Source organism: Thalia democratica, chromosome 1, assembly GCF_965202585.1.
Source record: "Thalia democratica chromosome 1, ktThaDemo2.hap1.1, whole genome shotgun sequence".
In the NCBI taxonomy this organism is placed as follows: domain Eukaryota; kingdom Metazoa; phylum Chordata; class Thaliacea; order Salpida; family Salpidae; genus Thalia; species Thalia democratica.
The window spans coordinates 46,407,538-46,435,079 of record NC_139165.1 but is presented as its reverse complement, the minus strand read 5'-3'; the positions used below and the strand labels follow the sequence as shown (position 1 = coordinate 46,435,079).

Sequence of the window (27,542 nt, the reverse complement as noted above, 5' to 3'; positions counted from 1 at the left end):
ATGATGACTTTCACCGGTGTTTACTTTAAAAAATAAAAAAATTAAATAACCACTGTTAGATACCTTAGTACGTTTTAATTAAAAAAAATAGTTAAATTTTTGGTTTATGTACATTCTATCGAATCCAAATTATGAAATTCGCCCGAGCTTCATAACTCGATAGCTGTTTTTAATGTCTGAGTACTGGCAAGGTTGCCAGTAAAACAGTCAGACATCGCATTTTGCTTGTGAACTGAAACTCTTAAGAATGTTTTTGATGTAATTAATTTTGTAATGTATCAAAAACACACAAACTAACTTGCTATATATGCTATTTGATATTAAAAACATTCAAAGTTTGTGAAAAAAAAATTCTGAGCCATGTAAATTATGCTTTCAAAAAACATTGTTGAAAATATATAAACTTTCTTTTAAATAAGCTTTTCTTTAGTTGAAAAAATATTCTTTGAAATTTTATCCACATTGTAATACTTAAGTTATTAGTTTGTATGTGCTCGTTATTAAAGACAAATATTTGTTAAGAGTACGGCTTTTGATACTAAGTACTAGATTACAAATACAATCACTAAGTAAAAACTTTATTCATAGTACAACTTAAATATGAGTAAACAAACTTAAGCCTAGAATCTAGACCAGGTTTTCCAAGTGGCCCCTTTGGGGCGATGAGCAGTAAAGGGGGCTAAGGGTGGCCATGAGGTCATAATTTGAAACTTACACTAGATATTCTGGAGTTGATGATGAAAAGGAAAAAAAAAAGTCTTAGGTGTTTTTAATGGTAATTTTGAAACTGACACTAGATATTCTGGGGCTGTGGGGGCCATAGTTTTTCTTATTTCTTTAAAGGGGGCCTTTTGAAAAAAAGTTTGGGAAACCCTGGTCTAGACCATTTAAAAGTCTTACTAAACCAACGATTAAGTATGCTGTATTATACTGTCGCTATAGTTTAACCTAAACCTTCTAACAGAACTTACTTTAAAAATTATATTTGTCATTAATGCCAATAACATCTCACCTACACAAAAGTTTACATAAAAGCCCTAATAAATTAAAAAATAATTATTTCTGCAATTAGAAAAAGAATTTAACAAGAAAATAAGTTATCATAGTTTTCTAGACTAGTGTTTGTAATTATTATTTTTTTTATTGAGTGAAAACTAACAATATAGTTGGTGGGTTTATTTTGTATGTGAATAGCTTAACATAAAAACTTAATGTGAAAACGGCAATAAATAAAAAACAAAGATTTTTTAAGCAAAAGTGTAAAAGCATTTTTTAAACATAAAACGACATTTGATTCGGATATAGAAATAAAATTGTTTAGTAATTTACATAAATATTAAAAAATTTATATTTAAAAGCTTGAATAAACTTAAGAGAACTAAAGTAATTTTATGTAATATTAAAATAACGAAATACTAAAAAAAAAGTACAGTTTATAAAATTGATACTAAAGATAAACTAATATAAATTTATACAGTTTATAAATTGATAAAGATAAATTTTGAATAGTATGTTTTTAATATGAAGTTATGACTATAAAATTACCATATAACGCCGTGTAAACTTTGAACAGGGTTACCATATGTTTTTTCAAAAAATTTTCCAGGTTTTCCAAATTTCTTCCAGGTTTTTAAGAGTACGTATTTTTGGGTATGTTTTTAGTTTATAGTTAAGTAAGAAACTAGGTTAAATAGTATAAAAACATTGAAAAGATACTCTAAAGCTATTTAAAATGTGTTTTTAATTAAAAAAAATTGATGACAAAAATTTTTTGTTTATATAATAGATTTTTAGAGTCAAATCGAAAATTTACGACTTAACATGTTAAAATTGTTAAAAATTCCAGGTTTTTTTGCCTAAATTGTCAAATTCCAGGTTTTTCAAGGTTTTTCCAGGTAAAGTGGCAACCCTGTTTGAAACTTTCGAAAAATTTCTTAATTAAAATACTTAACTGCAAAAAATTCAAATTTGATAAAATATCAAAAAACTGTATTAACGCTGTTAGATTATCAAATTTAAGTTTAAAACAAAAAATTGCATAACAATAAAAAAAACTGGTATTTACCCTTGCTTAGCTTTAGTGGAATTCAAACAAACATACTTTTTTTTTACAATAAAATGTTTTTTTTAGTTTTAATCAACTTTGACTACACTGTATATTTTTCTAACGAATGCATAGCAGGACAAGAAACCAATAGTGCCTGAAAAATATTCATAATTAGGAATAATACAAATCATAAAAAGTAATTACTTCTAAGAGTGTTAAAACTATCAAGATTTTTTTTTTAACCAAACAAATTTTAAACATGATAAATATTGTTTTAATGAGCTAATTTAGTAGTTAATCAATTTTAGGAGCTAATTGGTAGTTCATACAAACAGTTAATAGTATAATAATATTGTATTTTTTAACAGTATACTAGAGAGGTATAAAATGAAATCAGAATATAAAATTGTTTAACTTTTATAAAAGTTGCTTTGTGATAAGACAATTCAAATTAATTTAATATTTTTCTACTAATTACCAGACAAGCATAAATCACATTAATAATGATTTAAAACTAATAATTAAAAAAATATTAGTATAAAAATACGGACATTAAAAAACTTATATCTACATACCAAATATTTTTGGCAAATTTTCTCAAAGTTTTTAAAGTTTTTTCTAGATTTTAAAAATTAAGTTAGACGTAAAAAACCTGTGTAAATAGTATAAAAACATTGAAAAGATATCTTAAAACTTGTTTAAATGTGTTTTTTAATAAAAAAATTTTGATGATGACATAAATATTTTATCTATACGATAGATTTTTGTGTCATTCCGATATTTTACTACTTAATATGTATAAGTTGTTTAAAATTCCAGGTTTTTTATTGATATTTGTTCAAGTTCAAAGTTTTTCCAGGTTTTTTAGCCTGAATTGTCAAATTCCAGATTTTTTTGCAAACCTGAAATAAAAATATTTACCTATAAACGAGCGTCTTTTAAAGTACTTAGGATATCAAACGTTTATTAGTAGTTGTATTATACTTTTAGGAGAAAAATTAAGTTTACATAAAACATTCAACAAATGATTAAACAGATAGCAGTAATTCTAAAATTCTATAAAAAATATACTTTGAAGCTTGTTCATATTTAAGAATAACGAAATAATGTTCAAAATAAAAACAAAACTGACCGGTGAAAAGGAAGAGGAAGACGAACATGATGGAGGTGTAGCCGAAGTAGAGAACCATCGAAGCCATGCCTTCCATCTGCAGCTTGGTGAAGTAGAAGTTGATCGAGTAGACAAAGAAGTAGAGCGCCGTGCAGCCGGACGTCAGATAGCTCCTCCACCACCACCTGTAGTCCTGTTTGTTTGAAGCAACTGTTATGATTTGCACGTAGAATTTGTATTGATGTTTTCATCATTGCTCATTGCGTGACAATTTAAAATTTTGCAAAAATTTAAAAGGGGCGACATTTTATTAAGTACCTTGAACTATCTGCAGTCCTGTGCGTTAGAACAATAGTTAAACGTTGTTCTTAAAACCTTAGGACTTTTTATTGAAGAATTTTTAAGTACCAGCAAGCATTTTAAAGTTAACGTGAAAGTTAATTAACTTTTGACATATCGAACCTTTATTAAAGTTCTTGTAAAATGATGCTTTAGTGATACTCAATAAGTAACTTTAAACTCACGAAAGTAAGAAACGTACCTGAAGAATTAAATATTAAGATTATGATGGATAAAAATATACTTTGAAAAAATATCTATTAAAAAAGACAATGTACATTTACTCCGAACTATTATAATTTGAATCGTCATGCATCCCTTTTTGGTGTTTAGACATGAAGAACTTGCAATAAAAGTTATTAAAACTTAAGGAAAAACTTTAAATTTTTAAACAAGAACCTAACAAAACACACAGAACTTTTTTAAAATCCGGTGACTAATTGTATGGAAGCGTGACTAATTATTTTTTGTTGAAATGTGCAATCAGAAACGTTAACTACATTTAAAATAAATTGTAAATAAATTGTAACATGTAAATTTGAACAAGCCGTTTTAAATATCTAAAAACTTTAAACGGCTTAAGCAGAAACGAACTTTAAAAACATTACCAACAACATGATGTGACTAAGTAGAGCTTTAAAACATTCGTAACTTAAGATATTTATCTTCTAATTCAGTATTTAAAATAGCTTTGTATGTTACAGTTTTAATAATGCAGTATTTGTAAATTAAGAAGTTAAAAAATCAAAGTCGCAAAATTTATATAAAAACTTTTAATTTTTATTGCGACAACTTATCTTTTAGTTAATATTCAAATTCTTATTTACTGAATAAAATATAATTAAAATCAAAAACTTTTTCTTCGAAGAAAAAATTTAAGTTATAAGTTTCAAACTACAAAATTATAAATTTTTAATAATAAAGTTCATGATTAAGCCTACAGATTAAGCCTAAACATTTTCTCCTAAACTACTACAACTATAACAAAAGTTATTTACAAATGTTATTGCTTAATACTACTTAAACTAGATGATCAAAGAAACAAAGGCTAAGCCTGTATTTTCGTATGCCGTGAAACAAGCTCAAGTTTATATACAGGTTTGATCATACAACAAGTTCTATGATCAAACCTTTACGTTGAACTAAATGAGGAAATAAAAATATGTAATGCATGTATTTCCTTGCAATAGGTAGTAAACTTTATTCTTTGTTAGTTTTAAAAGCTCGTGTTGTTTAATGTAATTACTCGTGATAAAGTCACAACTTAAACAGCTTGATACTATTTAAGTTTAAGGCGACAAATCGAAACTAACTTCTTAATAACTAATTAATAAACATACTTCTGCAGCCAGATGGAAGTAGCAGAGCAGGATGGTGGTTTCACTGCATGTAATGACGAGTATGAGGGTTACTAGGAACAAGAAACCGAACATGTAGTACAACTGGTGCGACCTAGGAGTTCAGTTCGGTTACAAACTAAATAATAAGCACAAACCATTTAATTTACAAGCAAGTGTTATACAAAAACATTTTTTTAATAAATATTAAAATAAGTGTTTAATTTCTACTTTAGCGGATGTAGCAGTTTTTTCCTAGCATGACAAAATTTATTTCCTGTAAATTTTAAAACTACTCATAACAAAATCATCACTGTAAAACAAAACTGTTTCACAGTAAATTTTAACTGCAACAATTTTTTTATTGGAAAAAACTGTCGAGTATATGTTTAACAAACAGAACTATATAAATATTTCAATTTGATAACAACAAACTGTACTTGCAGAAGCAGCAAATAAACAAACATCTCACCAGAATAAAAAAGAAATTTAATTCCAGAAATAAAACTTTTCAACTTAACAATAAAAAACTTCTCGACAAAAGCTAAACTATAAAATAAAAAAACAACCGACCAGATGGAAGTGAGAATGAAGAAGAGCTGAATGAAGATGCAGCCGAACGGTAGGATGCCCCCCATGAGTATGCAGGGAAGCGACTGGGTGTAGATGGCCTGCTCCGGAACCTGCCTCGGGATCTGGTTCGTTCTTACCGGGTGCTCGAACGGCTGCAGACAACTTGTGATTAGTACATATTGCATTAACTATGCATTAACTCATAAATTAATTGATGTTCATTTAAGGCTTGTACCTTAAGATCACATGAGACATGTTTTTTTTTTTACTTTGAACAAACTTTAAGTAGTTTTGAACTTTCTTTTTGTTTTCTTGAAAAAGTTAAACTAGAATACTGCTTTTATACAACTATAAACTACTCCAGAAAATTTATTAAGAAAACAAATAAAGTCAGTTTACCTATGTGTGAAAACTTATATTAAAAATTATAAGCAAACGTGCTTTACAAAGCTTGTAAAATTTTCAAACTAGTACAAAATATAAAATTTTAAATCCATTAGCTAACGAATTCTTTTATAACTTTTTTTTTTCAATTAACTAATGCGGTTCATGATATCTTCAATTACAATTAAATTCTTATTCAAGTAGAACTATTTTTTATTGAAATAACTTTTATTTGAATATGAATTTAATTGTAATTAAATATATCATGTATCTCATTGATTAACTGAGCGAAAAAAAGTTATGAAAGAATTAGTGAATTAATAAATTTCCTTGGATTCAAATTAAGGTCCATAATTGCCACTCTTAAACAAGCTAAAATTATAAAATATGAACTTTAAAAATTAACCATTTTTTTGTAACCGAAATAACTTCCAATGAAAGTGAGAGGAGTTGATATTCCGAACCACAGGCACAACACTGCCACAAGTGTCGAAAACGGAATTGCAGCCGACGACTTCTTCGTCCACAAAATCATGTTCATCAGGAAAAATATTCCGAACACTATGCTGCATAAATGTTTAAACGTTAATTTTTTTTGAAGTATACATTTACTTTTAAGATAATCACTATTTTTGTTAATCTTAAATTTAAAAGTTTGTTATATTTATTTCATTTTTTTTTTAATTCTTAAACTTTTGTTAAATAATTTTTATCAAAATAATAATGATACACTATGCAATACATAGACACATTCGTTATGCTTAAACACAAATGACTAAAATACCGGTTTTTATAAATCTTATAAGGTATTTTAAATAACACATTGATCATTATTTTACTACGTCACAATACGATAAGCTATATATACTTGAACAAGAACACAACTCAAGCAAAACGGATACACATGAATGTGTTTTTTGTTGTGTTAGCATAGTTTATGACTTTATAAAAACTTGAAAATTGTTCTTTTTATATTGTGACAATACGAAAAGAAAAAATAAAGTTAATATACTTTTATACGGTAAACAGTATAAAATTTTTAGAATGACATTTATTTTAAATATTACTTGTGCATACTAGCTCATCAAATTTTCTTGAAACTTTAACCACAACAATTAATATTTTTAAATGTTATTTGTTAAGAACAGCAACAGAAAACTAAAATAAAATTCAAACCTTGAAACGAAAAATGCAGTCATAACGACGTTTGTCTTCCATTTTTCTCCACCAAGCGCTGTAATGTATAAACTAATTAAAAAATGTATTGAAATTAATTGTTTCAGTTAATATAAAACATCTTTCTTCCAGAAAAGTCTACTGTATGTTTCTCGCTGATTAAAAAAAACAAAAAAATATAATCATTGTATAAGTAGAATTGTCAAGTTAATTAACAGTTTTGATTTTTTAAATAAAAGTGTTTATAAAAATCTATATATGATTAATAGGCGTACCATATAACTTATTACTTATTGAGTTAAGTTTGTCAACATACAGAGACAACTATTATTTTGACAGTAATACAATTTTTATTAAACAACTAAAGTAAATAAATGCTGAAATAGAGTGCACATAACAAAACATGAGTTATTTTAATGACACATAAATTTTCCCACTCATATTTCAGTCATATTCCGGTTTTAAATTAAACACTCAAAGTAAAACAAACAAAGATGTATTTATACGATGGCCGTTCAATTACTGACTACTACTTAAAAGTATTTATTTGTAACTTGATTGATATAAACTAAAAAGCAGATGCTAGATATCGTGTAAAAACTATACAGAAAACAGTCTTTGAAAACATTTTAATTAAAAAAATCCATGGTCTGTAGAAACAATAGAAAATATTTCTGAGAAAGATTTATTTAAACTTAATTGCAACGTGCTTCGAATAGCCGGTAAAACAACTTTTTATTAAAATCATGTCAGTCATTGCTAAAGGCTAATTCCAACTTCAAGTTTGTAAATATTTATCGGATATCTCAAGAAATCGTTATGCGAATATAACTAAACTTTTTTGTGAGTATTTAACTTGTAATAGCTGTTTCATAGATAGAATTTAGTTAAATTCAAAATGACTTTATAGTTTAAAAAAAGATATTTTTATTATTTAAAAAAACAATACAATTATTAAATCTCAACACAACCAACTCCAATTTGGATAAGTATTAACTTTGCTAATTATACTGTTTTACTGGTTTATTGGTCATGAGAAAGCATAGCTAAACTTAATGCAAGTAATAATTATTTTCTATGTTTTACTGTTAAAAAAAACATAAATATAAACATAAACATGTTGAATTTTTAAAAATCTACATTTTTAAAATATAAATGTAAATTGTTTTATTATTTAAAGAATGATAAACAAAAATAAAACAGTAAAGCTAAATATTACACCAACTTTTATTGCAAACTAATTTTTTTTAACTTTTATTTTAAACTATACAAAAAGTAGTACAAGTTGAAAATTAAATCCTAAAAGACTTATAGCCGAAAATTTATGGGTATATACTAAATATAAACAAACTTTTGTAGAGTCTTGCTGAATAGAACCCGCTCACACTAGCCAATGTGACAAACAGAAGAATCGAAGTTGTTCCCAACGCACCCCTGTTTGCTGGTGACAAAAATCCAAAGCAGGCAAACAAAAGTGTCACGAATCCCATAACTATTATCTATGGAATAAACTGAATTAAAATATTAAATATTTTAAGAAATACTGTGGCTTAATTTTTTATTTTACTTGAGAAAATATAAGAAACGTATAAAAACATAACAGTATAAAGCTTTATATTAAACGAAAATAATAATAATATAAAAAAATAATTCAAATCCTAAACAACTTAAAGGCATAGATTAAAAGGAAACGAAATTAAATATATATACCACTTTTCAAATAGTTTAGTTTTATATAAACTAGTTAAATTAACTTAAGAGTTTAAGAGGTTTCAATACTGTATTTCTAAATATAACAGTTATTTCAAATACTTGATGATGAAATGCATAAAAAATAATACAAACTTATGTTTTGGTCTTAAAGTTAATTGAACAAAATACAGTATTGAAAATTATAATATTTTAATGTTCTAGATCTAGTTAATCTTGATTATCAACTTAGTATGAACATCATAGAAAAATGTTAATGAAACATGACAACATTTTTACAAACATCTTTCTTATACAATCATTTTTCAAGAGCAGTGAAATTATATATATAAAGTTATTTTTTTGGTCTAAATAAACACGCTTTAACTTAAAGAAGTAAAACTGGAAACAAAATTTTATTGCATGAAAATAAAATGTTCTTTTAGCTGTATTCTTATAGTAATAGGCGGCATTTGAAAAAAATAGTGGTAAAAACAACGTGCATTACATGATGATGACAATCATTGTGTTATTCTAACTCACTTGCACGCCAACACCAACAAGCACTGAAAGCAGCATGGGATGACCGGGACTTCTGAACACGTCCCCGTGCACCAGCTTCCATCCGAACTCTTCTTGCGCGTCGTCCTGTATTAAATATATGCTTAAAAATTCTTCGCTAATGAGTTTGTTTTCAAACAGTTTGAGCAAAAAATTCAAAAACTGAAAAGGTTTACAATCAAAACTTTTCATTAGAATTTGACAACATTCTTTCTATGGTGAGACAAAAGTTTAACTAACAGTTTATTAATGTTTTCAGTAATTAAGCTATCGAAGCATAAAATCGCTTAACTATCAATAAAAGAAGTATATACGTTAAATTGATTTAATAGAACGCTATTAGTTTATAAAAAAGAAATAGTCTTTTTTTGTAATGATTTATTTTTAACATTTTAAATCTAGATAATTAGTACTTACAGCATTTTCCAATTGATTATATCTTGCAATGTCTCTATGTAGACTTCTTACAGTGATCATAGCAACCATACCTAATGAATTATACAATTATTCATTCAAATCTTCTAAAAATATAACTGTTTCAATTTATTCTTTTGGTTGTTTTTTCAAATGTAAACATATTGTCAAGTTAAGGTGTCTTAATAAAAACAATAGCACGTACACACCAACAAAATCTAAAACAAGTAAGGAGTGAAAAAATTCATAAAAACAGAACTTGGAACCCAAAACCAAATTGACAACACGCAAAGTGCTTTCGAGCTAACCGGAAAGGAAGAGCACGATGACGAGCGAGTTCATGATCGAGAACCACTGGATGTTGGTCTGAGCGACGCTGTCCAGTATGTAGTCCCACCTGCTCGCCCACATGATGCCGTTGTTCTGCTCGTACGTGACGGAGTACGTGTAAGTGATCTCGGCGCTCTTGTCCTCCGCTCCGACGCGCATCGGCAGTCCTTCGCAGCCTTGCTTGTAGCTGAACGAGTTGATTGAAGGTTGAGTGTTTGCAGTTTTTATGGAAGTTTAATTAAAACTATGAGTAATAGGATCATACAAACATATATTTTTGAAATGCATCTACAACAGTTGCGTTATTTTTTAAAAACAAAAAGCTATAAATTCTATAACTGATACCACAGACTATTTAATATTCATCAAAACCTTTTTGGTGTAATAGTGGCCTTGACAAGTCTTGAAACTTGTTTAACCTCATCTTGATGGTACAAGATTTTTATATCTACGTGGTTAAACACGTAGTAGCTGTTTTTCTCGTTGAAACGATTCTGTTGACAAAAAATAATTATTATAATAAGTTCTTTAACAGAGTTGTAATTTATTCATAAAATGTTATACGGATAGACGTGAGTGTTACAAATTCATTTTATTACATATATTTAAAGCATTTTATGTGAACTTGGTATATTTAAAAAAATAATTAAAGTCTTACATCAATTTGACATGCGTCATGTTTAACACCATCTGGACCGACGAAACAGCCAATAGGAAAACCGGGATTGCAGAACTTTTGCTTAGAATTTGTGTCATAACACCAGGCCATTGGCATGTTATCAACAATCCTATAAAATTATTTGCCGGTAGAAAACAACTCAATTATTAATAAGCTAAACATTTTAAAGTACATATAGTATTAAAATGAATCACTATATTTTCATAAAAAGTTTGAGTTCTCAAAACTTTTTTTAAATACGCTGAGCACAATTTTATTCATTGCTTAACTAGTTTATAGATACTAAGGAAAGAAATAAATTAGTAAAAATTGCCCAAATATTTTACTCTTTTTTTGTTTTATATAGACTCAGAGTATTAATTCAACTATTTACCATTTAAGATAACCTTTGATAAAATATGCACTTTTGCTGTATTATCTTATAACTAAAGTCTTATAATGGAATCTTAAGTTTTGAATTAACTTTTTACACTAATGCTAGAAAATATTCAATTGGAATTACAGCTACAGTGCTTATTCACTTATCCGGACATGTTCGGCAAGATTTTTTTGGAAACATGTCCGGATAAGCATTTTTCTGGATAAGTACAAAAATTTATTTTTTCTTAAATTATATAATTGCTGTATATTATGCAAAACGTTATGGTAAAACATATAGTGATTATGATTAAATATAAAATATATATTTAGAACTAAAAAAAAATTGTCATGCACCTTATCTTAAACAAAAAAGTGATTGAATTACCAACTTTTAAAATACTGCTTAAATTAGAAACCAATCATTCATTTTCTAAAAAAAGGTAAAACTTAATTAACTATCAAAAAAACTTAAAATTAAATAAAGCAATAAGTCATATTTAAATTAACATTGTTTAAAAAAATGTTAAAAACTGACTTACTTTACATTTAAAGGTTTATTATAACTAAAGTAGTTTTAACAAAGCTTAATGTAAGCTTTGGTGTATAATTACGTCATAATTACTAACTGAATTGCAAAATTTATAAAATCACTTTTAAATTTTCTTACAACAAGAAAGCTTAAATATCTGTATAACACAAAAATGTCTGTTTTTAGTGTTGAATATATTTTTCAAATTTTCTTCTCAACTGAAAGTGTCCAGATAAGTGAAGTCCAGATAAGTGAATAAGCACTGTACTATTATAAGAATTAATAATTTAAGACTTTAAGGGGGGAGGGTAAGTAGGTGCACAACAATTTAAATTTAACATTTCAAATTCTAATAGTTATGAGTATTGTAAATAATCTCTTTTAATACACATATTATTTATTTTTTTACTATCATAACCTTATTAATTAGAGCTACTGGACTTCTTTTTTTTATGAAACTATTATTTAAGGTATATCTGAAAGAAGTTTTAACACTTATAAAAACATATACTTTTTTTATTAATTAAAAGTTTTCTCTTTTAATAAATACTATTTAAATTGTTGTTTATTATCATACTCATACTGGACATTTACTTAGTGAGATAAAACGCTTTATTTTTTTTAAATAATCCAAAATGTCAAAAATTTAATTTTTGTAATTTTAATTGTCATGTAACTAGGGTAAATCAGACTTTTCGAAAGTAAGTCTTGTTTTGTACATAAATAACCAAATTAAAAACAATTTATAATAGTATATTGAAAATCTGAAGATAATATACCACTTTTCAATAGCAGTTTGTATTATTTAGATGTTATGGTTGGAAATTTAAATCAGTATTCTTTTATTTAACACACTTGTTTTATATACCAAAATATTTATTATATTAACTCTTGAATTAGAATTAATTACAAAATAAATTCAAAAATAGTAGGTTAGATAAAAAAACAAAGATAGAAGTGAGAAGTAAAAAGTAGTGTTTAATATTTTGATACTAGTGAAGTTTTAAAACATATCAAAAGTTGATAAAATATTATATAGTAAGTTTATACTAAGACAGGCTCAAGTTATTATATTAAAACTCATCATTTAAACAAACTAAGTTTTGTCTTTAAACTTAAAATGCTATCATTGGTATTATAGAAAATACAAACAGACTATTAGTTATTATAAATTACAATAAAAAAATTTAAGCAAATAAAAACCAACCATCTGTTTTCATAGCTGAAGTACATTCCATGCATAAGGAATTGAAGTTTTTCAATGTCCTCAGGTTTGTTTTCATATTTTCTGCTGCATACTGTTCTACACTTTTCATTTTGTTTAAACTTCAACTGAAATTTTTTTGTTAAATACATTAAAAATCACAAACATCTACAATTCTACAAGCTAGTTAAACTTAATTTAAATAAAATATGTTGTACTTTTAAAAAATGTTTATACATGACAAAATTTTAATGTTTTTAAGTTCCAAAAACTATTTAAACAAATAAACTATTAAATTCAATAAAGGCCTTTTTACATGTTGCAAGTTTTACAACTTAAAGTCAAATAATCAAATACTACACTTTTCCATAACCTTAATTTAAAAAACAATTAAATAAATAAAAAATAAATAATTTACATGGTAAGCTGAGGGCCTAATCCTTTCACCAAATAAGACTTGACCAAGATTTTCTGTAGGAGACCCTGCTTGTGAATCATCGGGGCAAAAATCGAACTCGTTGTATTCATAAGGAAGAAGAGTTTCAGAAGAGACTAGTCGGTTCACAAATATTGGAATTGCATTCTAAATATATATATTTTATATTGATCTTAAAACTTATAAAAATATATTTGTAATTTATATCATTTAAATTCAATTGTGTCAACTATTCTTTTAGAGAAACTTATAAACAATGTTGCTTAGTATTTTTTAGAAACTATTTCAATATAATTGTTTGTCTTAAATAAAAACTATTGCTCAATTTACTTGAAAATAAAGAGCTTATTCAAATAGTTATATTTACATAGAAACAATTCTAGTAATTCTATTGATTCTAGAAAAATATACAGAACATAAAAAGGCTAGTGCAACATAAAATTATTAAACTAAAAATCTAAATTGTATTGAATTAATTTTTCTCATACCAAAACTACATTTTAAATAACTACAGTTTTATAATTATGTAAGTTTTAAATGTTAGCTAGTATAACAAAAAAATGATGTAATTACATTATAACAAAACTATCCAGTAAAGATAAAGTTATTATACTTTTTTAACTATATGTAATAATTTCAAATTAAATAAAACTTTAAATTTAAATTTTTACTGTTTATCATACCATTTCCAAAATTTTTTTTGTTAAAATTAAAGATACTTATTAAAGACTTCAACTGTTTACATTTTAACTTATTATTTATAGATTTTAAAAGTTAAACACTTTAAGCTTTTATTAAAAATTGAATGTTAATTTTTGTAAAGTAAATGACTTAGACACTAACATTATTTAAGAATTTATTTACTGGTCGATTAAAAAATAAATTGACAATACCTTGCATGTAGATGAATTGACATCATCACAATAGGACACAGGAGCTAAACCAGGAAGATAAAAACCATAACTATGTGAAACCACTAAGAGTATTAACAATGACCTAAAACTCCTTATCATAGTATGTGGTTAAAAAATCTGTAAAAAAGTATAAACTCAATTTGTAGATTCATATCAAAAAATCGTACTAGGATAACAAAAAGAAGCAGTTTGTTAAAATAAACATTATATTTTGAATGAAAGTTTAATAAGGTATAACACATTAATTATACCATTATAGTAGCTTAAAATTTTTTAACTTTACAAAAGTAGCTTAAAAACTAGATGATAAAAAGATTACTTCAAATAAAACAAATGAAAAACTTAAATACCTGAACTAGTTTTTATATTTTTAGTAAAATATAAAAAATTTATTTAAGGTTGTTGTAAAGGTAATAATTTATAAGTTTGGGCATAAAATTCAGAAAATAAAACTTGTAATTAAAAAAAAAAACAATTAAAGATATAATGTCTATTAATAAGGCTGCATTCAAAATGATACACAACTTTTTAGAAATTTTATACAGGTTTTATATTTGTTCACAGGCTTTTTAAAGCACAAGTTTTGTTATTCCTATTTAGTAGAAACTTATATTCAGAAAAATATTTTACAAATATAAAGTTACTTAAAAGATACTGTATGCTACTTTAAATATATTTTATAATGAATAAAAGTTAGAATAATAATAAAAAAACAATTTTAAAGAAAATTTATTTTTTGTATAATCTTAATTTTATAATATTATAATTAGATAAAAGGGCTACTCTGACAATTTTTTCTATGTATCTTTAAATCTTATATTATGAGACTATAAAATATGCACAAGTAAATTTTCTTTTTCAAAGTATCAGTGCATTGAAATTACAAACAAAAGAGTTTTTTAAATGTTTTAAAACTATTTAGAGCCGGGTTTCCCAAAGTGGGCCATGACAGATACTCAGGAGGCCATGATCAGTAAAGGAGCCACCAGAAGGTCCATGAGGTCATAATTTGAAATTTGCACTAGATATTCTGGAGTTGCTGATGAAGAGCAAAAAAAAGAGGTCTTGGGTTTTTATTATGGTAGTTTTTAAGTCATCTTGGTACAAGGGGGTCATGGCTTTTTTTATTTATTCAAAGGGGGTCATTCGAAAAAAGTTTGGGAAAATCTGATTTAGAGGTTCTACCCACATTTTTACATATTGATTTTGTTTGTAGATTTTTATTTAAGTTACTAGTATGTGTTTAAATCTTAACAAGATTACTAATCATTCAGGAATAAATACTAGCATTAGTTACTATAAAGTAGTCTGAGATCATCCTGAGATTATTAAACCATTATACTTTTACCTTAGATTTCTATTTAGTTATATTCAAACATATTTTTATCTCAAAATAACTCAGAGCATGAATTTTAAGTATACTCTTGCAAACTATATTTAAAACCTTCTCAAAAGATTTTTAAATCTTAAAAAGTTTTAATCAAAAAATATTTCTAAATGTTTATTAAAGATAAAAGATTTGCAGCATTTGGAGTGGCAAGTTCATTGCATATCTATAAGTTTATGTTTTTTAAAGCAGTAGCCAAAAAATTGATAAATTTGTTAACTTTTGAAGCAAAAACATAGCAATTTTTATACGATTAATTTTTTAATGATTTTCAAAAAACTTTTTAAAGAGCTGTATCTTCATTAATATCAAATATCAATACATTTAATCACTTCTATTAACATAAATAAGATTATTGAAAAAGATATATATAGTCGTTCATACAACTTTTTTACTAAGTTTAACGTCCTTAAAACTTTCCAGTTTGGATTCAGAGAGGGCCATTCAACTACCCTAGCTTTATCAGAGTTTGTAGAAAGTACACTGTCTTCTTTTGATGAAGGTAATGCTGTTGGAGCAGTTTTGTTAGACCTGAGTAAGGCATTTGACTGTGTAGACAGAAAAATCTTGTTAAACAAGTTAGAGTATTATGGAATTAGAGGACAAATGCTCAAACTATTAGAATCATACCTATCTGAAAGAAAACAGTTAGTAGATGTTGCTGGGTATGTATTGAGTTGTAAAAGTAAAGACACGGAGTGCCACAAGGCTCAGTTTTAGGTCCATTATTGTTTTTAGTTTATATCAACAGTTTACAAAACAATACAACTGTAAAAGTCTTGAACTTTGCAGATGACACCCTGTTATACACTAGCCTAAAGAAAAACACCTATTAACAAGAATATATATATATATAAACTAACAGTTAGATATGTATCAAAACGGTTAATCAAAAACAGGCTTAAACTTAATTTTAATAAAACAAGGTACATGCTCTTTCACTCTTGTAATTAGAAGAATGGAAAAACACAAATTTACACATGAAAATAGGTAATTTGTCTATATTAAAGGTAGAAAATCATAAGTATCTTAGTGTTATAAAATTGATAATAACCTCAATTGGTCTGATAATATTGAAGCAGTAAAAACCAAGTTATTGGAGACAATAGGTATTTTATACAAAACTAGGTAAATCAAAATTATTTAAATCTTACTTTTTAAATCAAAATTATTTGTATTATATCTTTAACTCACTTCTGATGAGTCATGTAAGATATGGTCTGTTGTGTTGGGGTAGGGCAAGTAAAACTAAAATTACTGAAATTGATAAACTTATAAATATAGCATTACATTAAGGTGTATTCATTTTAAAAGTTGGAAAGAAAGTGTTAACAGTTAAAAATAGAAAATAAATACTAAATGTTGAAAATATGTTTAAGTATGAGTTAAGAGTTTTTATGCACAAGTTTAAATGAGATACTTTGCCAGTTTACTTTAAGCCTTACTTTACAAAAGTAAATAAAATTCACAATCATTCAACAAGATTTTCAGAGACAAATTATTATATGCCTAAATAAATAGTCTTTATGGTTCTAAAATCATATCCTATCTTGGATGTGAAGTATGGGAGAAAATTTCAAGAAACCTAAAAGATCAGAGCTACCTTGGAGCTCTCAATCTGGACTAACTTTTTTTTACTTAAAAGTCAACCAGATAGAAGTCAAACTTAATTTTCTCTTTATTATTTAACAATAAGTTAAATTTTTGGTATCGGTATATATGTAATCTATTTTTGAGCTGATTGATGGTGGTTTGACTGGGTGTGGGTAGAGATGGCTTGGTTTTTGTTTTTTTAATTTTGGATGTAGTGTTACTGTTTTGTCTCCATTGACTATGTGGCTAAAAATAGGTTTGTTTAGTTTTTATTTTACTTAACTAAATTCTAATATCAATTCATGAGTTAGATGAAAAGAGTTTTTGTTATTTTTACAGAGGTAAAATACTGTATTTAATTATCTTTAATAAATTGAAATTTATTTACTTGTTAGATTATTAATATTATTATTTATAAAAAAAAGCTGATAAGTCCACCATACAAGTAATAAAAGTTTTCAAGTATGTACAGTATTATTTGATAGCATATCTATTAATATTTTAATTTTTTTAACTTATATAAAAAAATGTTTCTCTTGATCTATTATCAAATCTACTATATAAGTTAAGTTTTACTTACAAACTTGTTTTTATTTAAAGTTTGTTAGGTATTTGTCAAGTTGTTTTTATGTAAAGTTTATTAGGTATTTGTTAAGTTTTCTTTAAAATTTATTTGTACATTAAAAAGTATGATTTCTTCTTAAGTAGATATTTCATTGCCTTAAGTTTTTAAAACAATTATAGTTATAAGAAATAGCAATCATAATTGAGTAATAACATATATAAGAAGTACTTTTTTTTAATAAAATTAAGCACATACTAAGAAAATTTACAGATATTACTTAAGTATAGTATGATTTACAGTTTTTGTTTTATACTTGTGTTTGCTCTTTAATATATATTTAAAGATGAGATATGTTTTTCTTATTCACTGCATCTAAGACTTCTCCCTTTTTATGTTATTATGGAACTTTATATTGCATTTTTTGTGGTTGCTCTTAAAAGAACAACAAGAAAAAATTGAACGTACATGATTGTAAATTTTGAAATCTAGGTGAGGAGACAGTGTGGTGCCCATTGTAGACTAAGATTTTCATAGTCAATTTTGGCAGAAATGGGTACTAAAAAGAGTGCACACCAATTTTTAATTTTATAAATAATTTTCTTTTGAGTTTAAATAATAGTACTTTAAAAAAACAATTGATTAATAATAATATAGATTTTTTATTGTTTAAATTAAAACTGCTCAAAAAAAGTTATAAAATGTGTGGTGTGAGGCTCAATGACCAAAAGGTCTTTTTCCATATCAAGTCATTGACCATACTTGTGGGCATTTACATTTTTCTTTCTTTATTATTATAAACTTATTGTGATTTATTACTGTTATATAAGTTTATAAAATTACAATAAACCTCAAGGAGTTTGGTTTAAATGCATAAATAGTTGAAAAATGGATGACTTGTAATTTTAAAGTCAACTATTCTACAATTAAATCTTAAATAAATTAAAATTTTTGGAAAATAACTTGTTTTTTTAATTGCTGCATTTCTAGTTAACAGTGTAAAATCTTAAGCTTTTTTATTTTTACTAAAATTTTTCTGAGGAATATTAAGCTCTGTGAACTCAAATTTGTAAAAGAAAAGAATATTTTTAACTTTTATATGTAGAAGGTACATAAAAGCTGTAATAAACAATTTATCTAAGTATAAGTTTAAAACTATCTAAAATGTTTTTTGTATATGTGTTGGCCACGTATTTTGATCTAGATACGTTCAACTTTTTTTTTTAAGGTAGAAAAACATCAGAAAATACTCACTTTCCCCTCTGCAACGATAAACGTTTTCTGAAGGATTTTTTGATCTGAACTCAAATATTTTTTTAAGTCATAAGACCCTTAAGCCATACAGATAGATAACTTCAGTGGGGCCACTGGTTTTGTGCAGCTTTTTACAGGTTTTTTTAAATTACATGTCTTAAGATCTTATTTTAGTTTTGAGTTAAGTTTAAGGTTAAAAACTGTGTTATTTATTTTAAAAACACTGAAAAGATACTGTATACTACTTAAAATGTGTTTTGAATAAGAAAATGTTACTACTTAACATGTAAAAATTGTTTAAAATTTTAGATTTTTTTTTTTTATTCTAAATTTTCAATCTCCAGGTTTTGGTCACCTTTTAAATTCAAAATAATTTAATTCTTATTGGTATAATTCTTACAAGTTATAATTTTATGCATAATTAGCAAATGCAATGTAAAAGCCTATTTGTATGACAACAGTATGAGGTACTATTTTTAACTAAATTTAATAGAAATGTGAATCTAATCTAAATCAAATAAATAGTAATACAGGGACAACACCAGAATCATTTTACTATGGTTATTACATAGTTCAGTAAAACGTGTCATAACAATAACAATTTAAATTTTCTTATTTCACAAATTCGCCTTGAAATTCCCAGTGGGAAAATAAGAAACTTAAAGTTAAACATTAAAAACCAACGTCTGAATCTTGTTTTATGCTTTATTGAGTTTTATGTATTTACTACGCCTCTGTAACATAATTTAATAATAAAAACAATAAATTTTTGAAGGCTCTTTATTTAATTCTTTACTAAGACAAAAAATATTGTAAACTATTTAATTTTAACTATTATATTTAGTTTAAATATTTGTTATAAATAAAATAAACGTCAAAGTTTTTTTTTAAGTTTAAGGTGTCTTTCAGATAATTTTCTTGCAGTTTTATTTAAAAAAACAGCTTAGGTTAAAATCACTAAATTCTAACATAACTATTCAAAATATTTCATTTTATAACAACCTTTTTTTTTAGAAATTCTGAATAACCCTTAATGACTTAAAACGTTATTTGCAATAAAACAATAGTTTAAAATTTTTACTACTTGCAAAACACAAACACTTATCATTAATTACAATATTGCAACTTGTAACTACTCTAAAGTTGTTTTTTTAATCGTAAGTTCGGTGGTGACAAATAGGTAAAATAAACGACCGTAAACGTAATCCGAAAGTATAAAAAATTTGTTAGCTAAAAAATTACTTCATATTCATCAAAATAATTTGAAATTATTTTTACAATTCCACATTAGGTTGTCACATATAAGTACTCTAAAAACTGAATACTTAATAACTTTTTTTTTCAATTTTTTATTACTTAAGTATTACTTAAGTATTTTTTAAAAATTCAATTGTCAATTTTGTCCCATGGTATTGGAATATTTGTTTAATAGTTAACTAAGGTCAAAAACAATGTATTTTTGAACTACTTCGGTGTATAAGTGAAAACTTTAGTAACTAAATTTACCCTAATTTTTGTAATAAAAAAAATCCTTCAGAAGTTTTCCTTTTGAAAATTTCCTTCTAGATCAATTTTAAAAAAATCTTAGTCAGTATATGTTCCAAATATAAATTTACATTAGTTTTTTTATTATTCTTTTTGACTAAGATGACCAGTCAGAAAAGGTACGAAAATAAGATTAAAGAACTTTAAAGGATAACATTATAAAAAGATCTCTGGAAAACCCTGGGATAGAGTGTATTTGGTGGAATACCAGTTTAACTGCTGTTCCATTTAGTTGAACATCAAATATTCTAAAATCAGTCAACCAAAAAGCAAGTTTATATGAATAAAATTTACATTTTTAAAACATAGCTATATAGCTATTATAATAAGATAAACCAACTACTGCCAGATTATAATGATATTCTATTCGAGACCTTCCAGATGTAGTTACAGAGCTGAACTTATTTATTATTATAATGTTTATTGTACAGCTATTTTAAAATAATGTTTAATCCTTTTAATAGTTTTTTGATTTTAATTCCAAGTAGTTAATTCTTAATTTAGCTATATATGCTTATAGTATATTTTTCGTAGATTTAATTTTTGTCTAACAGTTTTGACCACAATTAAAGTATTTTCTAAAGTATTTTATTTATTTTTTATTTTAGATATTCTTTATTTTTTTGTGTTTAATATGTTCTTTAATATAAAATATAACCACCAAAGTTAAGCCTAGTTTTTATAAGTATTATAGAATACCTTTGAGTATCATTTAGTTCTAAGTTAAGTTTAAACTCAGTTATGGTATTTAATGTAGTTATGTATTACACTAAAACCTACATTATAAAAGAAATTCTTATAAAGAGATTCAGTATGTTCTAAGTAGTGTATAGTTTATTTATAGTGTTAAATGAATAGTAGAAAATAGTTTGTAGCTGTTTACAAATCAGAAATCAAGTCAGTAATAATATTTCCATTAAATCAAAAATGTAAGAAAGTACATGTAGTGAAATATGTTTACTATAAGTTAGAAGCAAGTTTTTTTTGTTAAATAAGCAAATGTTTAATTATTTTTACAAGCTGGTCCTAGTTTAAAAGTACGTGGCAGGCCAAAAGTTTCTGCTAGGCGGGCCGTACATGTATTATTTACAATGTGGTATACTAACAGTTTCCACCCGATAAATTCCCAACTGGATGAATTCCAACCCAAAACAAATCCCGCAAATAAAAATGTTTAATTTGTTTTTTTTTTTAATTTCTTCTACTGTTTGGACTTTTATTATCTTAATTGCAACTATTAGTCAAAAAAGTTCAAGTTATTCAAGAATTTTCAACCAAAAAAAAAATATTTAAGATGTTTTTTATTTTATAAAAAAGTATTTATAAAATACAGTACAGAAAAATGAAAAATAATTAATTAGAAAATTTAAGTTAAAATTTATTTCACAAAGTCCTAGTGTAGCAGTATCAAGTATAAATAAAAACCCAAAGGTCCTGTAAAAAATATTTATCAAAAAATAAAATGCCTGAAGTGGTTTTAAATTTAATAACATATAGTTAAAAAAAAAACATCTTTTAAATATAAAGTAGTAAAAGAAGAAGTTTGATTTATGTAAAAAAATGCAGAGTACATTTAAAAATTTTTGATTTGAAACTACAATACAAATGATCTATCCTTAAAAGTTACTATTTACCAACTACCAGAATTGTCATTCATTTATAATACTCAGGCTATTTTATTTTTTTTTAAATATAAGGTTGTCTCATGCAAACTAAGCTTAATATTTTATGATTGTAAAGCTTTTAATTACTAATTAAATGTTTTATTAAGTATTTATCATGGTTGTTTTCGTTGTATTAACTAACTACTTAATGTCAATCTTGGCGTAACTTTTAACTAGTATAAAACTAAATACTTTCTTTTTTCACAAGTTTTATAGTATTAAATCTCCATTTTGAGGTAACAGTTTTTTTATAGTGCTACTGTTGTTAATAAATTTTATTAAAATTTACTTAAAATTAAAGTTTTTTTTTAGATTTAAAAAAAAAGGATTTAAAGAATTTTCTCTTAAATTATTAGCGCTTCTTTATTGTTTAAAAAATACTCGATAAATTCAGGGTTGCCACTTTACCTGGAAACCTGGAAAAACCTGGAATTCAACAACTTAAGCAAAAATGACCTGGAAAAACCTGGAGTTTGAGAAATTTTGAAAAATAACCGGAAAAACATGGAATTTTGATCAAAAAACCTGGAATTTGTAATAATTTAAAAATAAATAAAACTTCAATTTGATACAAAAAATCTATCGTATAAATAAGATTTTTTTGTCATCATCATTTTTTTTTATTAAAAAACATATTTAAAGTAACTTAACAGCATCTTTTAAATGTTTTTGTACAATTTAACACAGTTTCTTTTATAGAAATTAACTTAAAACTAAAAATATACCCAAAAATCTTTACTTTTATTAACCTGGCAGAAATTTGGAAAACCTGGAAAAAATTTGGAAAAAACGAGTGGCAACCGTTTAAATTAAAACACAATTAGAAATAAAACTGATCGTATTAGATTAAGATTAATTTATTTTCGACTTAATATTTAGTTTTAAATGTCGTTTTTGCAATAGTTATCTAGTCTAAAACTACGTAATGACTTAAAATTAATTGGCATATCAAGTGTACAATGACCCCTAAGTTTTGTATTTATATTTATGTTTTGTTACAAAACATAAATATAAATACAAAACTTAAGGGTCATTATACACTTGGTATGCCTAATTAATTTTAAAATAATTAAATGAAAGTTAGAAAACAAAAATAAGCTTAATAAAACGGTTAACCAAATTGAACAAATTAATTAGTTAAATAAATCAGAGTACTCGAAAATTAATAATTAACACTGGTATAAATGTCAAAATAATTTATGTATTATATATAGTTTTCTCTATAATAAACTAAATTTTACTAAAATATGAAATGAAAAAAACTAAAAGCATATAATATTTTTTTCTTGTATGTTCAAAGGAGCAGTGTTAGTTTTTTTATGATATTAACGTTGCTTTTAAATAACTTTCTTAATTTTTTAGCTTAAAATCAAAAACAACCTTTTTTTACCTGCTAAATTTAATTTAAAGGTATTTTAAAACTTTTGCATAATGTCTGAGCTTTTTTCAAAACAAGATGCAATTTTTTCAAACTACAATAGAAAGAAATGTAAGTCTTTAAAAGGCTTAATCTTTGTGGACTATGCAAGAAAAAATTTTTTACATGATGAGAAACAAACAGGGAATATTTCACAAAAAGGTTGTTTTCTCAAATTTTTTATACATTTATACAACAAAAATTAAGCTTAAATTTTATGTTTACGTGATAATAACAATTTATAAGAGAAAGGTCAACGTTGTTCTTTTTTTTTTTTTGACTTTTTTATTAGTTTGCAGACAGTTTTATTAGCTTAACATAAATCAATTTTTTAAATATGTTATAGAATAAGATAAATGGCTAACTTAATTTAATAACTAATATGAATTGAATAATTAAGTTCGAGATACGAAACATAAACCTAATAAATTCTTGACGAGTTTTAAGCAAGCATTTAAAGAATTTTATAGGAAGTTCTTGAGTAGTTTTTTGACTATTTAATACCTAAATGTAATTTTTGTTTTGTTCAATCTAATAGTTTTCCAATATAAACTTTCATCATTAAAATATTAAAAAACTTTGTTTTGGATTGTTCAAAATATGTAGAAACTGTTGTCCATAAATATAAGAGAAGAAAGATTGTCTTTAATACTTTGCTGTAAGAATATCGATAGCAATAAAAGTACTAGTCGGTAATGATTAAGCAGGTATTTATTGTAGATAGTTGTTTTTTCTTTTAATTTAGGTCAATTTTTCATCACATATTCGAAATTTTCAAATCTGAAGCGAAATTGATATCACTACAATTCTTGATAAACTTAAAAAAGTAAGATCATAAAAGATTTGTAAATTTTCTATCATTTAATCATTTTATTTAAGTGTAATATAAATAACAAAATTAAACTTTTTTACAACTGTTATAATTTAAAATTTACGGATTTTAAAAATAACTTTTACGAAGTGAATATGATTTAAAATTTAAAAATGCTGTTTTCATTTAACTTTAAATTGTTTAAAACTTTTTAATTGTAGTCATTTTTGCATTTCTTTTGTAAAAATGTAAGGCTACTATTATTGAGAATTTTTTTTTGTTTTAACCAGATATTTTTCAGCATTAGAAACTGTTAAAAAATTCAATGAAAAACGATTGGTATATAATATTTGAAATTTTTAAATCACAGTCACTTCTCAGTTTTTTTTAATTGCAAAAGATCGTTATAGCGCCTTAGCATAAAACATGAATAACATACTTTGAAGTATTAAAAAAAATACGATCATAGTTATAATAAAGATTTATAAAACAAAAACAAAATTTAACAGTTTTTTAAACAAGTTCTTTAAAAAAGCTACAGTTGCTAACTAATTTGTGCTAAAACTATTTTTTTAAGCTCTTAAAATTTAAATTTAAAGCTTTGTTACATATATTAAAAATTTAAATACTTAGAATTTTTTAAAGTTAGAGTTAAACAACAGTTTATTTTAATAATTTTTTTCATATTGAACTTAAAACTATGAAAAAACTCCAAGTGAAAACTAAAAGTGCATCTACTATCTAAAAGTTTAAATACGTATTACTATTAAAAAGTTGTATTGTCATAAATATGTGAAGTGTTGTTTTAACAAAAATAACCTGCTTTCCATTTATTTAATTTTATAGTTGGTAACAGTTTAAAACTAGTAAATTTCCGAAATAAAATTAATTAAAACTTTTAGAAATTGAGACAAAAAACACAAGCACACTTGTTTCAGCAGTAAAGACAAAAAAGAAATGTCTGAAAAGATACAGGAACATCTGCAAAAATTTTAAAAACTCAATTAGCTTTGAAAATGCTGCGTTGTATTACAAAACATCAACGGTGTTTTACATGCCCGACTTGACAGACTTTTCTTTGCGCTACATCGAGCGATTTTTCACGACGATCGCCGCGTCCAAAGGCTTTTTAGAATTGGATTTCGAAAGAGTCAAGAAACTTCTTTCGAGTTCAAATCTGCACGTTGACTCGGAACTCGAAGTTTCGAGCTGTGCGGAACGTTGGGTGAGCCACAGCACCAGCGAACGCGGCGTTTTTTCAAAACAACTTTTGCTGAAAATTCGTCTCGCTCTTTTATCGGACCACGCTTTGAGGCGTCTTTTGAAAACGAGCCCTCTAGTCTGTAACGACGAAGAGTGCAAAACAGTGGTGTTGAACTTTTTAAAGAAAAATATTGGCAAATACCAAACAGCGTTCAGCAGGTTCAGCATGAGCAGGCACTGCTACCAGCGAAAGTTTGATGCAGTCGTTTGCGGAGGCCATCACCTCGGCAGACTTGTGACAGACGTGCACGCTATCAGCTTCGATCAACCGAAAAGTTTTAAAATCGCTCAGATGACGCGGGGACGTGGCGCTGCGGAAACAGTTTGCGTTGCAGGGGAACTTTATGTTTTTGGCGGGTTAAATGAGAAATACAACTTGCTGAGGTCCGTCGTGAAATATTCACCGAAAACAAAATGCTGGACAAAAGTTGGCGACAAGCACGACCGTCGTTTTTTGTTTTCCGCGTGTTCCTTTACAGACAAGGTCTTTCTCATGGGCGGCTTTCAAAAAAGTCGAGGGGACACACCGGAGCCCACGACCAGCTCTTGCATCCAGTTCGACACAAAAAGTCGAACGTGGAAGGAAGTTGCCGCCATGGACCATGCCCGCATGTGCTTTGCGAGCGCCGTTTTTAAAGGCAGGGTCGTTGTCAGTGGAGGGTTCTCGAACGTCTTGGAGAGCAGGCGGTTTGACACCGTTGAGGCTTACGACCACGTGGCCGACGCGTGGACGTACATGCCAAATGTGGTGCACGGCAGGCATGTGCACAGCTTGGTTGCCATGGGACACAAGTTGTTTGTGGTCGGTGGTTTGAGGCCGGAGTGCGAGGTTTACGATTCCAGCACTGGTGCCTTTGTTCTTATTAGAACAGGTCCAGATGTTCTGGCAGAAGGATGGACTAGAGCTGTTGCGATCGGACATGAGATTGTAGTTGTTGGAAAGCCAAAAGAAAAAAAAATGTTTTATGATACGAAAACAAACAGTTGGAAAGAATCGCCTTTTGAACACAGGCATAAAAGTAAACGTTTTTGTTGTGCCAAACTTCCTCAATTTTAAAAGTATAGTTATGACACAAAAAACAGTTTTATACTTTATAGTTAGAAAATTTTGTTTTATTTTTCAAACAATACTTTAATAAAGAAATTGCTTTACTTACTTGAGTGTGAAAGTAATAACTTAAAACAAACAAAAGTTTATACGCTTCAATGCTCAATTAGTATAACAGCTTATAGCATTTTAAAATCTCTGGGTCTAGTATTTCCGCTATGATATCATAGTGATAATTTTAGTATTGTATAATCGAACTTTAGGTATTCAACCTGTAGAACGCGGATATTTTTATGGCTCTTTTGATGTTATGAAGAAAGCTTTTATCTACTACTTGATTCAATACTAAAAGTTTGTAATAGATACTTATATTATATTTATATCATTTCGTTAGTTTCTTTACGACTTTGTACAATAAAAATAAACTTTGTTCAATTTTTTTTTCTCTATTTTTATATTATATTTAATTTCTTTAAATTAAAGAAGATTTTGTGCTCCGCAGAAGTACTTAAGATCAAAATACGTCCTTGCAGACAAAGAGAAATAAGGTTCCTTGCTAAGTTAAAATTTTACGCTAAAAAACACATCTTTAATATTTTGGTGTGTTTGAGTTTTGCAACAGACACTTTGATCAAATTATTTTATATACAAAAATAGAAATTTTGAAACTAATCTTAAACGTTTCAGTTAACATCAAATATAACTTGTATAATTGTATATGTCTTAGTTTCGTAAAAAAAAAGTTAAAACAACGGTCTTATGCTTAAAAAAGTTTCAGCAAAATTATTGCAGCTAAGAACTTAAATGATAGATATATCTATTTAGTGTCCTGTCTTATTTATTTAAATTTTGAACTTGAATTCAATAAAACTAACGTTTATCAAAATGTAATAGCTAACAAAAATAGTGCTCAGA

At 26.1% G+C, this 27,542-nt stretch overlaps 2 protein-coding genes across 2 annotated transcripts; one reads left to right on the top strand and one right to left on the bottom strand.

The window, feature by feature from the left end:
• Positions 1-1,161: 1,161 nt before the first annotated feature.
• Positions 1,162-18,936, bottom strand: LOC145833437 (transmembrane 9 superfamily member 2-like). The gene is made up of 16 exons (XM_082940617.1): positions 18,880-18,936; positions 14,063-14,200; positions 13,152-13,316; positions 12,737-12,861; positions 10,620-10,749; positions 10,334-10,455; positions 9,940-10,148; positions 9,635-9,705; positions 9,200-9,304; positions 8,319-8,466; positions 6,968-7,025; positions 6,198-6,357; positions 5,408-5,559; positions 4,838-4,949; positions 3,180-3,351; positions 1,162-2,201 (listed from the first exon to the last, which is right to left on the bottom strand). Exons 2-16 carry the CDS (start codon positions 14,180-14,182, stop codon positions 2,134-2,136), a joined length of 1,917 nt encoding a protein of 638 aa, XP_082796743.1. The 5' UTR covers positions 14,183-14,200; positions 18,880-18,936; the 3' UTR covers positions 1,162-2,133.
• A 6,434-nt stretch (positions 18,937-25,370) lies between these two features.
• LOC145836608 (kelch repeat and BTB domain-containing protein 12-like) lies at positions 25,371-26,636 on the top strand. The gene has a single exon (XM_082944401.1). The coding sequence runs from the start codon at positions 25,371-25,373 to the stop codon at positions 26,634-26,636; it is 1,266 nt and encodes a 421-aa protein (XP_082800527.1).
• The last annotated feature ends 906 nt before the right edge of the window (positions 26,637-27,542 follow it).

Bases quoted from the DNA above. Each gene is read 5' to 3' on its own strand.
- LOC145833437 (XM_082940617.1), bottom strand. From the start codon at position 14,182: ATGATAAGGAGTTTTAGGTCATTGTTAATACTCTTAGTGGTTTCACAT. The intron at 10,456-10,619 runs GTAAGACTTTAA...TTTTGTCAACAG, and splicing joins ATGACGCATGTCAAATTGAT to AATCGTTTCAACGAGAAAAA. The intron at 8,467-9,199 runs GTGAGTTAGAAT...TTTATTCCATAG, and splicing joins TTGTTGGTGTTGGCGTGCAA to ATAATAGTTATGGGATTCGT.
- LOC145836608 (XM_082944401.1), top strand. From the start codon at position 25,371: ATGCCCGACTTGACAGACTTTTCTTTGCGCTACATCGAGCGATTTTTC.